At 39.5% G+C, this 13,763-nt stretch overlaps 1 protein-coding gene across 1 annotated transcript; it reads left to right on the top strand.

Annotated features, from left to right (window-relative positions):
• Nucleotides 1-303: 303 nt before the first annotated feature.
• LOC122980963 (SAM pointed domain-containing Ets transcription factor) lies at nucleotides 304-9,353 on the top strand. The gene is made up of 6 exons (XM_044349427.1): nucleotides 304-625; nucleotides 4,403-4,847; nucleotides 5,522-5,719; nucleotides 5,924-5,971; nucleotides 6,375-6,509; nucleotides 7,426-9,353. Exons 2-6 carry the CDS (start codon nucleotides 4,412-4,414, stop codon nucleotides 7,602-7,604), a joined length of 996 nt encoding a protein of 331 aa, XP_044205362.1. The 5' UTR covers nucleotides 304-625; nucleotides 4,403-4,411; the 3' UTR covers nucleotides 7,605-9,353.
• Nucleotides 9,354-13,763: the final 4,410 nt, after the last annotated feature.

Genomic DNA, 13,763 nt, shown 5'->3' on the forward strand with positions numbered 1-13,763 from the left:
CTGTCATCTAAGCACTCAGGTCATCTAGTAGTATTTGAGGAGGTCTGAACTAATCTGCAAGACACATGGCACTTGAGAGTCTCTCTCTCTCTCTCTCACACACACACACACAGACACACACACAGATACACACACACACACACACACACACACACACACACACACACACACACACACACACACACACACACAGGGTTGTATGCATAAGTAAACACACGACTGGCCTATAAATATAAATTGCAGTCAATGGTGCTGGAATTCCTTTGCACTCGCTCACACAGTCACTTACCCTCTCTCCTTCTTACTTTGTACACACCCCCAGCAGGTGCTTTCACTTGAAGTTTAGTTTGCAGTTGTGCTTTAGGCTGTGCCTTTCAGGTTAAGTGAAATTCTGCCAGAAGCCTGGGAGGGTCCAAGGCCTCAGGCTTGGGGCTCTGCGACAGTCATCAGGGGGAAACAGATCGAAGGGTGTCCGCTGCCTGCTGCACCTCTCTCCTCAGGTAGCTCCCAGGCGTTCTGTCTGATCTGAGCTCCATCCTCAGCAGAGTCACGCAGCTGCACTGCATCTGCTGCCAATCAAGTCTTTGCCCCTGGCCAACCAAGAGCACAGAGCATCTTTACCTCGGTAAGAAGACTTACACTGTGTCTTAAATGTGTGTGTGTGTAAAGACAAAATACAGTATTTGTTTGCTTGTTCACAGCATTATTATTATTTAAATGAGGAACGTTTGTGTGACACTGGTTGTGTGGAAATCAATGACAGGCCATTTTGCTTTACATAATTACAATTGTTATTGTGAATATTTAAGTAGCACAGAGGTGCAAAAGAGCAAACTTTAGATACTCAAGTGTAAAGGAACAGCAGTTTATGGAAATTTGATTTTAAAAAATGGCTTGTTACCAGTAATTACCAGTTTGAAAATTATGAAAATTATTGGGGTGCTAATGTAATTACCTTTTAAAAACTCAAAACCATCTACAGTGTTTTTAATATTTTCCTTGGACATTCCCCTCGACTTAGAAAAAACAGCTACTCCCTCCCTCCCCCGTAAAATCTCAAAATAATATAACAATTTGTGTAACTTTTAAAGCTACTACAGAACCCTGCTCTTTCTGCTTTGCTGACAATCAGAGCCTTAAAGCTAGCTGCACTAACACATGCCTCAGGCCCCACGAGAGTCTTCATATCTTCATTTCGCTGCAAAAACAGGTGGCCGGTTTATTTCTCCATCCGTCCGTGCTGCACCTCCAATCTCCAGTGCCAGCCTCAGTTGTACAGGGATTTATCATCTGCATCATTAACTGTAAATACAGCCTTGTGTCAGAATTAATTTGGAGTCACGGCAAAGCATTTGCAATGCTTTAGTGTTTCCGAGGACACTGGCCTAATGCCAGTGCACCTGATTAACAGCAGGAATGAATCACCAAGTGCACCAACATCCCCCCTTTGGCAGTTAACCCGCCCAAGGGGTGAAAAAGGTAAACGCTATAATAAAATGCAATTATGTTTTGCATATACAGAAAAAACTCTTTATTGTGATTCATAAAATAAACTAAAAGCAATGGTCTTCAAATTGTCACCTAAAAATAGACTGCTGTTACAATCATTAACACCTAAACCTAATTTATAATGTGAATAGGCAATCTTCAGATCCAAATCACTTCCTCCAGCCTGCCAGCAACAGTCACACTGCTCTACTGCTCTACGCAAAGATGGAACTCCTTGTTCTCAGAACAATGACTTCCTGTGAGTTTCCCATGAGAAACAATAACAAGGAAAAAGAAAATCTCCCTTTAACGCTCAGATGGCAAACAGTCACGCCTGGCTGTACACACTCCAGACTCAAACTTTGACTCCAGACTCAAATAACACAGACCTTTTTTTGTGACGAGCAGAGCGTTCAGTGAACGTTTTGGTCCCTTTTTAGATCACCAAATGACCTTTTTGATCTTTTTCAACTTGGATTGAATCATTCAGGTTAAACACACTTTTGAAAGACAAGACTCTTGGCTGTTTTAATCACTAATTAACTTTAATCTAAACACTTAGCTGACTTCTGTCACTTTAACTGTTTCAGCAACAATGATGAATTGGCTAACAGGTTAATTTTAAGCTAGATTGGTTGTTTTGGTCTACAACTTATTCCACTTTCATTTCAATAGAAGGTTTGGAAGTGAGAAATTTTAGTTTAACTCAATTTTATCAATTTATTTTCAGTTGAAATTTAACACACAGGTTGTTCTTTGGTCTGTTTGGTTTAGTTTTTTGCATTTATAAAAACACAGAGATCCAATAATAAAGCAGCAATTATATAACATCCAAGGCGATAATAAAAAGCTCACCTCAAATAACCACTGTCTTCATTTTAAATGAGACCAAGCATGTAGAAGAAATATGGTTCCCAGGGTGGATGCCTGCATGGAGGGAGTCCTTTTCCTTCGGTGTCAAAGGCTGACTTTGCTGAGTAAATGGAGCAAGCTCTAATGCTCCTGAAATGAATATCAGCGACTTGACCAAACTCATTTAGAGATCAGTCAGGGTCTTAATCCCTCTCCCCGGGGGTGTGTGTTTGTGTCTTTTTCTTGTGCCCCCTCTTCCTTTTGGAAGAAGGTAATATGGCTAAATTTGCTTTGTTAATGGGCTTAGCGCAAGCTGTTACAGAGCAGAGTTGACACGCAGCAGCCAGGCTGGGATACCAGTGGCTTTTAATCTGATTCCTGATGGAGTGAAAGGGAGTGTGGGTTATAGTTTACGAGAAATTTGGAGATAAAAGGAAGACTGAGAAGAGGTTTTACAGTGGGGGGTTGACGACGAAAGACTAAAAGGGGGAATCTGTTTTGGGGGGCGGGGAAGATAACTTCATTTAAGTTTGGTAAGAGTGGAAAATGTCTCAATAGTTGTTAGAAGCCTTATAACGATTGTGTCCATAAGATAAAGAAAAGAAACATGTGAAAGGTTTAAGATCAACAATGAAGAAAGGGCTTGCGCTCTTGGATCCAGGAAAGTATTGTCAGGTGCATGCGGGCAAAATCAACAGTCCCATCTGCACACTGACAAAGTAAAAGAGGCTCCTCAGGTGTGAAAATAAGAAATTCCATGTACAAAAGGTGACAAAAAGTGAACATTTCAGTCATAAGATTATAATGACATTTTTTCACAATTTGCACATGGATAAATTAATTGCTTTTGCATCTGAAGAACCTTTTCTACTTTTATCTGGCAGTGGCATTTTTTTTTTTTGAGAGAGAGAGGTTTAATGTCACCTAGATTAAGATCAGACTTTGTCCTCACAGATGATTTTGCCTGACGGATGTGGTCTATCATTTTAATCATTTTTATGAGACTTTAATTTCTTTGTGTCTTGACAAATAAAGCCATGGCTCCCCTTGAACATGTGCTCTGTGGGAGCACACTTCCTTTACTGTGGCATCGGCCGCAACCACTGATAACCTGATGTGCGACAGCAGTGTGCCTTCCCATATGCCAGCTGTGGCAGGTACACATTATGGGTGCCATATGTGAGTTCACCCTGAGATTACAACACTTGTGCCACAGCTGACGTCCATAAATGAACACTTATCATGGCAATTTCCTGTTAAGAAGGGGCAGTAGCAGCTATCAGCGTCATCTCCATAAAACAGGCAACTTGGTTGTTTTTGGACATTGTGTGCACACTCTTCTCCACATTATCTAACTTCCATTTGATTAAAAACTCCAGCTGACAGTGGAGACAGAGGGCTGCAGAGACGGCACCTTGAAAGTCGAGGCAGGCGGTGGAGCAGCTTCAGGTCTCAATACAAGTCACCTACCCCCAAGACATCAGCCATTCTGGGCCACTGACCCACAAATAAGAGACTCAGTCAAATCCATTTCCCCCATGCCTGTCAGCGCTGTGTGTGTTTTAACTCTCTTGAGGGTCATTTCCCCAATATCTCCATTAGGCTCAGGGGTTCTTATAGAGCATTGACCAGCACTGTCTCACCTCAGTTCTGCTCAAAACACATAAGGAAAGGGATTCTCGCTTGCAGCTTCTCTGATGGAGTTTCTTACAAAACTAAAATATTTGCTGGTTTAGCAGCCAGATAATTGCAGGGAAGGAACAGTTAAAGAAGGTATTGTAATTCTGACTTAAAACTCAAATTAATTTTACTGAAAAACTCTTGAACTCTGCTTAAAATTATTGTCAGACAGGATTTTCCTTAATGGACCCTGGTAAAGTGCGGATTATAGATTCTTTTTTATGTTGCACCCAGAAAACCAAATAATTTTAGTGATCATTTGATCATTATTTCTGATTTCAGACATTTTTATTCTGAAAGGATACTTTATCATTCATGTGCAGCACTCAGGTTAGAAATATAAAGTTTAATGTGATCTTGTTCCTGTCTCCCTTCTCTCTAGCTATCAGATATGTCAAATCCAGTCGGCAGTTTATCAGAAGGCACGGTTTATGGATCCCGGACTGGGATGACAGAGGACTCCCTCACCATCTTGGAGCGAAACAGGGGCTCTGGAACACCCTGGGACATGGAGGAGACCAAGCCAAATGTGGAAACCTTGGAGCGAGGCCTTTACCTCTCCTGCTTCGACATGCTCCTCACCGAAGACACTGCCTGGCTGGTGAAAGTTTCAGAGGCCACCCCGACCCTCGCTGTGCCAATGACTCGCATGGAGCCCCGAGAGGAACCGGAGCAGTGTCCAGTCATTGATAGCCAGGAACAGGGACTCTCTCCTGGGCTGCAGGGGCAGGAAGAGGAGCGGTCTCTGGAGCAGGTGCAGAGCATGGTGGTGGGAGAAGTGTTGAAGGACATTGAAACAGCCTGCAAACTGCTCAACATCACGCCAGGTAGGTAACGTTCCACCACACCTGCACCTGCACAAAAGTATTATGGAATATAACTGACAAAGAAGCAAAACCTAAAAGTAAACAAAGCATTTTTCATGGCGAAAATATCCCAAAGTGTTGCCCGTTACTTGCAGGTAAACGGATATTGATTCAGAGATACTTAAGCAACTGGGTCTTACTCCCAGAATCAACACATTTGTGTGGATAGCTCAGGAAAGATGACACATCCAATAAATCATATCCTTACTGACGCAAAGCCATGTTTGCCAGCTCCAGGATCTGTTTAATCCTGACCTTTACATGAGGTCTTCTGAACTGCAACAATGATGGTTCTTTCCTGTCAGTAGACGTGTACACAGTCTTAAGGGCGAGGCCCCTCCTGCTAACAAAGCAAACAGAGGACGCATTATGTATTGTTAAGCTTCTGGCTGTCATAAACCTGTGCAATCTACAGTCATCTGTTCTACTGATTAGAATTGTAGTGGCATAAAAGAATGATTATCTTGTGGTTTCAGTAAAACTATCGTGAGTAAATGCAGCAGAACATAACACACACTGTAAAAAGCTGAAAACTTGACTTAAGATAACTCAAATAACCCTAAAACAGACGATTTATTGCTGTGGCAGCTGGGACGTTTCTCATCGTTTTCATATCTCTCGCTGTTTATTCTTAGACCCTATAGAGTGGAACACAGGGAATGTCCAGAAGTGGCTGCTGTGGACTGAACATCTTTACAGGTTGCCCCACGCGGGAAAGGCCTTCCAGGAGCTGACAGGAAAGGACCTGTGTGCCATGAGCGAGGAAGAGTTTCGCCAGCGCTCGCCACAGTGTGGAGACACGTTGCACGCACACCTGGACATATGGAAGTCAGGTGAGTGTGTGTGATACTCGTTGAACAAGTTCATCATAGTCTGCTGTGTCTACTTCAATTGCTGTATTGTCTGACGTTTGGCCTTTATTGAACTTTTGAGTGTTTGCATTGAGTCTTGGTGTGTTTATGTATGTGAGATTATGATCTTTACATTTAAAGTTTAAGCTTTTCTTAATAAAGTGTCTGTCTCCCTTATCTCTCTAGCTGCCTGGATGAAAGAGAGGTGTACAGTTGGAGACACTAAAACAACTGGTAGGTTTGGTTTCCTTATACACCTGCTATTTGAAGACAGTAACAGACTTTAATAAATGAAAATAACATTTAGACTTATGCAAAATTACATGTAATGGACAATGCCCCATTCACTTTTTTACCCACAAGTAAGGTTTTTGATTATTTTGGAAACCTTAAAGAATAAGTTTACAGTTTTTCATGTCTGTCTTACAATATTCAGGAGCCCAAATGAGCACTGAAAGAGCCAGTATTAGCAGGAGGAACGATTAGCAAAACCTCTTTCATTGTTTACATAACCACCTGACAGACTTGAAAAATGGTGAACCTATCCTTTAAAGGCTTGTAATCTTTTAAGCCCGATCTGTTTATCTATATTTCAAATGTTTTTCATATGTGTGTGTGTGTGTGTATGTACATATAGGTGGTGAGGAGCTTTGGTCTGAGGCTGACTCGTCTTGTTCGGGACAGCCTATTCACCTGTGGCAGTTCCTCAGAGAGCTTCTGCTCAAACCTCACAACTATGGACGTTGCATCCGCTGGCTCAATAAAGAAAAAGGTATTTACATTTTTTGAACACTACTGTGTGGGCATGCTGCTCCAGGAATTTTAATCCGCACCCTTTCTGGCCATCCAGCAGTCCAATGAAAATGTATTATGACAATTGTGTTACTATATTTTAAAAAGGGGAAAAGGAAAAAATGACAGTAAACTAATATATATTGTTTAAATTATAAACTTGAGCTGCGTTTTCACTTCTAGTTAATTGCAGCTATCAATCATCACTGACATATTAACTGCTGTCACCTGTTGCATATCAACTGAAACCTTTCAGTGCTTCCACTGACACTTCAACTCCTTCAGTGCTTCAATTCCACTTGCAACTCTTATAAAACATCTCACAAACCAATAATAAATATTTTAAAACATTTAAAGTCATTTACATTGTTTGAAAAGATCCGAAAAGACTCAACACGTCAATCTCATTAGCAAATTTTGAGTAGCGAAACGTATTTTATGTTTTCAAGTACAATAATTCATACTGTTAGTGTAATAAATTTTCCTTATGACATTCATGACATTCATGGTTCTTGCCTGATGAAGGTCTGAGGACTGAAACATTGTGTGGGATTTTATGGTCCTTTCACACTCAGAGTTTATGGTCTGATGCACCTGAGACTTTGTGAGTGCAAGAACTTTGTACTTCTAAAATCATTTGGTCCCTAAAATAATTTAGGTTTTGCTTATTTTTTTCTAATTTTGCTGCTCTCATGGCCAGGTCACTTTTGGAAAATAGATTTGAATGTGTCTACTGGTTTGAGTACAAGAACATTTCAAAAGAGAGCAAAGGTGTATGTATGTATGTATGTATATGGAGGACCACATTGCTCTCCATATAAACTGTAAAGACCCGCTGCTTTGAACATTTTGTGGGTTTTCATGACTAATGTCAAATCTCTTGTGATTACCACCAGGTATTTTTAAAATCGAAGATTCGGCTCACGTTGCGAGACTGTGGGGACTCAGAAAGAATCGACCCGCTATGAACTATGACAAGCTGAGCCGCTCCATACGTCAATACTACAAGAAGGGCATCATTCGCAAGCCTGACGTGTCTCAGAGACTGGTGTACCAGTTTGTTCACCCAGTATGAGGCAGCAGCGCAGTGGGAAGAGGAGGAGAAGGAGGAGGAGGAGGAGGAGGAGGAGGAGATGGAAACCCGTAAAAACTAAAATGACACAGTGTCTCACAATGCACTTGAAACACCTGAAACACATGAAAAAGGTGACTTGGAGCATGCGCACTGACCAACCCCAACGACACACAATTCCAGTGCCAACGCTGAAAAAGCGGCTGGCAGCTGCTGCATGAAGACTGAAAGGAAAAGACAAAACAATGAGACAAAACAATGAGGCTTTTTTTTTTTCTGCTGCAGAATGAAACAACCAGAGATTTCAAAAGAGAAAATTAATAAATGAACTGCCTTGTCATTTGCATGATCTGCCTGTTTATTTCTCCACAATGTGATTATCAATTATCCTTCATTCATTACAGTAAAAGCTTAACTGATTGCTCTTAAGTACAAGCTTCAAGAAAGCATTTTGCTTTGTCTTTTTGTTTTGCTCATCTTGACCACTCTGTTTGAATTAGAGCCAGTTTCACTGCCGCAGATTAAAATGTGGTTAGGATTGTTTTGCTTCTTTTTTGGGTTTGGTCCTGACTGTTATACAAACACTCACAGCTCCCGTATCCCATCAACTACAGGACAGGGCACTTTTTTTTTTTTTTTTATCTCATCTCAAAGATACAGAGATGACAGATCCTCAAACCCTGCTGTGAACGAATGTCATGGTAATCTGTCCAGCAGCTGTTGAGACATTTCACCAAAACACACAAATGTTAACCTTACGGTGGCGTTGGAAGAAAAGTCAGGAGATCCCCATAGTCGTTATAATTTATTGTCTGGGATCCATAAACATCTTTACCACATGTCATGACAATCCATCCAGCAGTTGTTGAGATATTTCTGTTTACTTCTTTTTTTGGGTTTGGTCCTGACTGTTATATAAACACTCAGTCAGTCATCTCCAGCAACCCATTAACCACAGGACAGGGCAGTTTCATGTATTTCTTTCAACCAAACTACAACCGCCAACCGTCTCAGAAGGGAGCATGTATCTACTTACTGAATGTGGGTGTAGTTCAGTAGAAAGAAAACCAGGTTTTCCAACATGAACCTGCTCACAACGAGGTCTGTGGTTTATCTTTAGTAACTGGGTCATGATTTCTGGAAAGAGACGCTGCTGTTGAGTTTTTCAAATGTATTTTTTTTTTTTAGCTCTTTGAGCATCACAAGCTGACTGCCATTCAGTCCCGTTGTATTCGAGAGAAGGCAGACGTCTCTACGGCTGATATCTATATTTGATTTTGGGGTGAACTGTCCCTTTAACATCAGCGTTTTAGCATTGCTTGTTAACATGGCTCTTTGTCATATATTATTATGAAATTTCACCCCTCTGAGTTTATTTAATTATATTTTTATGTTATTTCAGCATTTTTTTTAAAACTCAATGTTCTTTTTTAAATGTCGATTTTTATTCAGCGACATTATTTTTTCAGTGAGTGTTTTATTTACAGGTTAAGTAAGAATTTAAACAGACTTTGGAAGATTTTGACATCAAAACTGCTTGAATTAAAAATGAAGCAGGATGAAATCACACTTCATAATAATGAGATATTGGATTATTCCATAGTTGTATATTTTGTCTGAATTTATTAGTGTAAATATTTATTTCATGTCTTATTTGGATCTCTATATTTTTCACATCACTGTGCTTGAACTGTTCATTTGTAGTTTGCCTAAAAGTCTGCCTGAGCTTCCGACAAGGCTCAATAAACTTCCTTTTGAACTCTGTATGCATCTGTGTGGTGGTGTCTTAGATAATAAAGGGATTTATTTCATGTGAATTCAGCTACATGTGCTTAACCCTCAGTAACAAGCTCAAAAACTATTATGTAATTAAAGTTAATGCATTTCTTTCCAATTAGGTCATTGTTGACACTTTATCTTTTCCCACCACTAACTGTTCTTTCTTTCATTTGGTCCAACCGGCTGTAAAGTTGTCATAATTGCTCTTATTTTCAAATGAGTCACAAGCTGAAAGTCTGCCAAGAAAAGGTAGCCTTGAGCAATATAGTGCAGGTAAATACTTCTGTGTTTTTCATGCAGTGAATGAGAAGTAAACCTGAGCTGTCTATGAGTATTAATGTGATTATTTTTACTTATCACAGCGATGTAGTGATTCACCGACAGATATGTAATACTCCAGGGAATTCATGGGAATAACCCTATTACACTCAACAACAACAACTGTTTCAATTCAACTTCCTGCAAAGATGAGTTCAAACCAATACAAACCGTTAAAGATGCTTTATATGGGGATAATTGCATTTGCATTTGCATTTTATGTGTTGAATAGTTTCCTTGTTTCAGTTTCTCAGCATTCCCAAAGTTCCGTTTTGAAAACGGCTACAAAGTCCCTGAACTTTTTCCATCCTGCACTGGATTGTATTACATATATAAATTGATTTAATTCATTAATTATATCCTCCTACAACTAATGCACCTTTAGCTGGAAAAAACTAGTTATTTCTGCTTCCTCAACAATAAACATATAACACATCTAGAGACGGCACATTTCCAAAATCTCAAATTTCTTACAGTGGAAAGAAGAATTATTTAAATCAAGTTAAGTCTCTCTTACAAAACTGTAAAGAGTAAAGCTCCTGATTACTTAGTCTCATCAGAGATGATCATAACAACAAGAGGCAGTTTAACTGATATTATTCCTCTTAGACTTAAGAGTTCTGCCGGTAAAAATATTTTTTTAAGTTCTCCAGGTTCTCAGGTTCTCTCAGGAAATAGTTGATGAAAATTTTGTTTTTACTTGTTTGTATAACTCAGTCTTGTCTGTTTATTTGTGTGTTTGTTATTGCCTGACCTGAATATTAGCCATTTAACCCCTTTTCCCCTTAAATCACCACAATGGAAATAAGCTTTTAGCTTGATTGTGTTTTTATCCTCAATAATTGAATTGTATGTCAGGACTATCTATCTATTTCCACTTTCTATAAGACTATAAACCCACTATAAACGTTATTACTGGTTAATAGATCAGTTATGAGCCATCAATATGACTCTCTCTCTCTCTCTCGCTCTCTGTGTCTCTCTCTTGCTTTGTCTTTTTACCTCTTTAATTCATCACAAAGAGCCTCCGGTGGACCGTTTGACCCCTGACCTTCAATCAATCAATCAATCAATTTTTATTTATATAGCGCCATATCACAACAGAAGTCATCTCAAGGCACTTTTCACATAGAGCAGGTCAAGACCGTACTCTTTAATATACAGAGACCCAACAGTTCCCCCATGAGCAAGCACTTGGCGACAGCGGTAAGGAAAAACTCCCCTTTAACGGGTAGAAACCTCAAGCAGACCCCGGCTCTTGGTGGGCGGCCATCTGCTTTGACCGGTTGGGTTGAGAGAGAGAAAGAGAGAGGGAAAGGGGGAGGGGGGACAGAAGAAAAAAAATCACAACAACAACAACAACAAGCACGAGCAGCAACAGCCAGGGAAGGATGCCATCAGGACTGTGAAGGACCGCGAAGGTTCGGCCCGGGACTCAGCTTTTCCTGTGAGATGAGAAAGCACAAAAAAAACCCCGGGGAAGAAGCAAAGTTAGTGACATGCATTGATGTTACATGAATGCATACAGATGGAGAGGAGGAGAGAGGAGCTCAGTGCATCATGGGAAGTCCCCCAGCAGTCTAGGCCTATAGCAGCATAACTAAGGGCTGATCCAAGGTGAGCCTGGTCGGCCCTAACTATAAGCTTTATCAAAAAGGAAAGTTTTAAGCCTACTCTTAAACATAGAGAGGGTGTCTGCACCCCAAACTGAATCCGGTAGATGGTTCCATAGAAGAGGAGCCTGATAGCTGAAGGCTCTGCCTCCCATTCTACTTTTAAAGACTGTAGGGACCACCAGTAAGCCTGCATACTGGGAGCGCAGTGTTCTAGTGGGATAATACGGTGTTATGAGCTCTTCAAGATATGATGGTGCCTGACCATTAAGGGCTTTGTAAGTTAGGAGAAGGATTTTAAATTCTATTCTAAATTTTACAGGAAGCCAATGTAGTGAAGCTAAAATGGGAGAACCTTGTGGAAAGGAGTTGCAGGGCATCTCGACCACAATTAATTTACTAACATTTACAGTTTAGTTTGGTTTAATTTTTAGTTCTGTGTCATTCCAAACATCTGGACCATCCCATATGGGATTTAATCCACAAAACATCTTCATCTTCCAGAAATACATATACAAAAGCATGTGGAAAAGAAAAGAAAAAAAAAAAGTTAGATGTCTACAGCTTATCCTGATAAAGAGCCTTTTTTTCTCTTCTCCAAGTAACTGGTTAATTCATGTCTCGTATGTTCCACGGCCATACTTGTGTTGACTTGTGCGACTGTTTTTGTCTTACTAAACAAAGTATTGCACAGTTTCCAGGAAAATAAAGTTACAGGACTAAACTTGATGGAACCATTTATTAATAACTATGTTTTTATGGCAATTATAGATGACTTTAGTTTAATTAGGTTATTAATGACAGCCAGGTTATTGATGGCTATTAATATAGTAATCTATTAAGCACTAGTAAATGATTCATTAACCATCAATAAAACCATTAGTTACAGCATATAAACCCTTTATGTAGGGTGATTTATTAGAGGGTGTCACAAAATGATGAGTCTAGAGGGAGAAACCCTTGCCCTTTGATTCTGAGGGACTCTTTAGTTTCTGCTATGAAATCTACTGCATTTGACCTACTGTATTTAGACATTATGTAACAATGTCTGTGTTGGCCAGTTATCCATGCATGTGAGTAGACAAATATACAATATCTACTTACAAAAGCAAACAGGTGTTTTGTAACAGTTGAAATGTTTTCTTTTCAGGGTAGACTTTTCCTTTAAGTCAGGTGATGTCTGTACCAGAAACAAAGAACCTTTTCAAAAAAGCAGCAAATAAGAAGCATGAAGGGACAAATAGACATTCAGTGACAGCACCACAAACACCACAAAGTAACATATCATTTTAAAGTAATAAAAATTAAGCAACTCATAGGCCAATAGTCCCTGGTAATTGTTATTTAACTGTCGAGTAGCCCTGTGGCTACAGGGAATTTTGTCCATAAACTGGCAGCAGGTGTGTCGATCGAGCAGGATGACGTTTGATTGATTGTGGTTGTTTGTGGGAATCAGACTCACGACATGTGTGAAGTAAATCTTCATGGCAACCTGACAAAGAACCGAGTGTAGTAACTACTGACCTCTGGTGGCAGAATCTGTCAGTTTAAAGTTAAACCCAGGAGGCCACAGCAGACGGGAGCCACTTTCACTCTAATTTAAATCTTTCTCAAACTAGATTAAAGGTGAAGAAGCCCAGACTGTCACCCTTAAATACGTCACCCAAATTTATCTAAAAGGGTCCCAACTGTCTGAACAACTCAAATTCCCAGAACACTAAACTAAGAATCAAAATTCATCAAGTTTGAAAGCCGGAGCTGCTTCATGGACATCTTTTATTTATATTCCCTGAGTGTTGAGCCCCCAAGCCATTGAAATTCATGTTTTCAATGAATTTCAAGTCCATAGTGACTCATACTATTCACTAGGCCAGTGACAAAACTTCAATACGTCAATTCAATGACTCATTTTATGCCGCCTATGAAGGCTTTTTTTTGTTGTTGTTGTTGAATAGCATGTACCAATAATGACCATAAATAAATAAATAAAAATAAAAACGTAGTTAGTTCATCATCATATTCACTCAAATCTTCTCATATTCAAATATTATATCATTCTCATATTTTCTATTAATCATTTTTTGTCTTTGTTTATAGAGCACGAGTAAGGTAAACATAGTGGTGGAATGTAACTCAGTACATTTACTCAAGTGCAGTACTTAGGTACAATTGTAAGGTATTTGTACTTCACTGAGTATTTCAATTTCATCCCACTTACTACAGTTTAAGATTTTATATACAAAACTGAAGATTTTCTAGAATACGATGCATTATTATACATTCACATATGCAGAAGTATATGACAGTTTGACATTAGCTAAGGTGTGAAATGCTACTTACACATAAATGCATCTTCATAATAATCTAATATTAGTAGGTAAGTATTAGCTATTTCTGTGCATTATGGGTATTTTTACATTTAATGCAAGACTTTTACATCTAAGTCTTAATT

Source organism: Thunnus albacares, chromosome 4 (genome assembly GCF_914725855.1).
Source record: "Thunnus albacares chromosome 4, fThuAlb1.1, whole genome shotgun sequence".
Taxonomy (NCBI): Eukaryota; Metazoa; Chordata; class Actinopteri; order Scombriformes; family Scombridae; genus Thunnus; species Thunnus albacares.

What these genes read in the sequence shown, in the direction of transcription:
- LOC122980963 (XM_044349427.1), top strand. Translation starts at nt 4,412, where the DNA reads ATGTCAAATCCAGTCGGCAGTTTATCAGAAGGCACGGTTTATGGATCC. An exon ending in ACTGCTCAACATCACGCCAG is followed by an intron (nt 4,848 to 5,521) that starts GTAGGTAACGTT and finishes GTTTATTCTTAG; the next exon opens with ACCCTATAGAGTGGAACACA. An exon ending in TGGAGACACTAAAACAACTG is followed by an intron (nt 5,972 to 6,374) that starts GTAGGTTTGGTT and finishes ATGTACATATAG; the next exon opens with GTGGTGAGGAGCTTTGGTCT.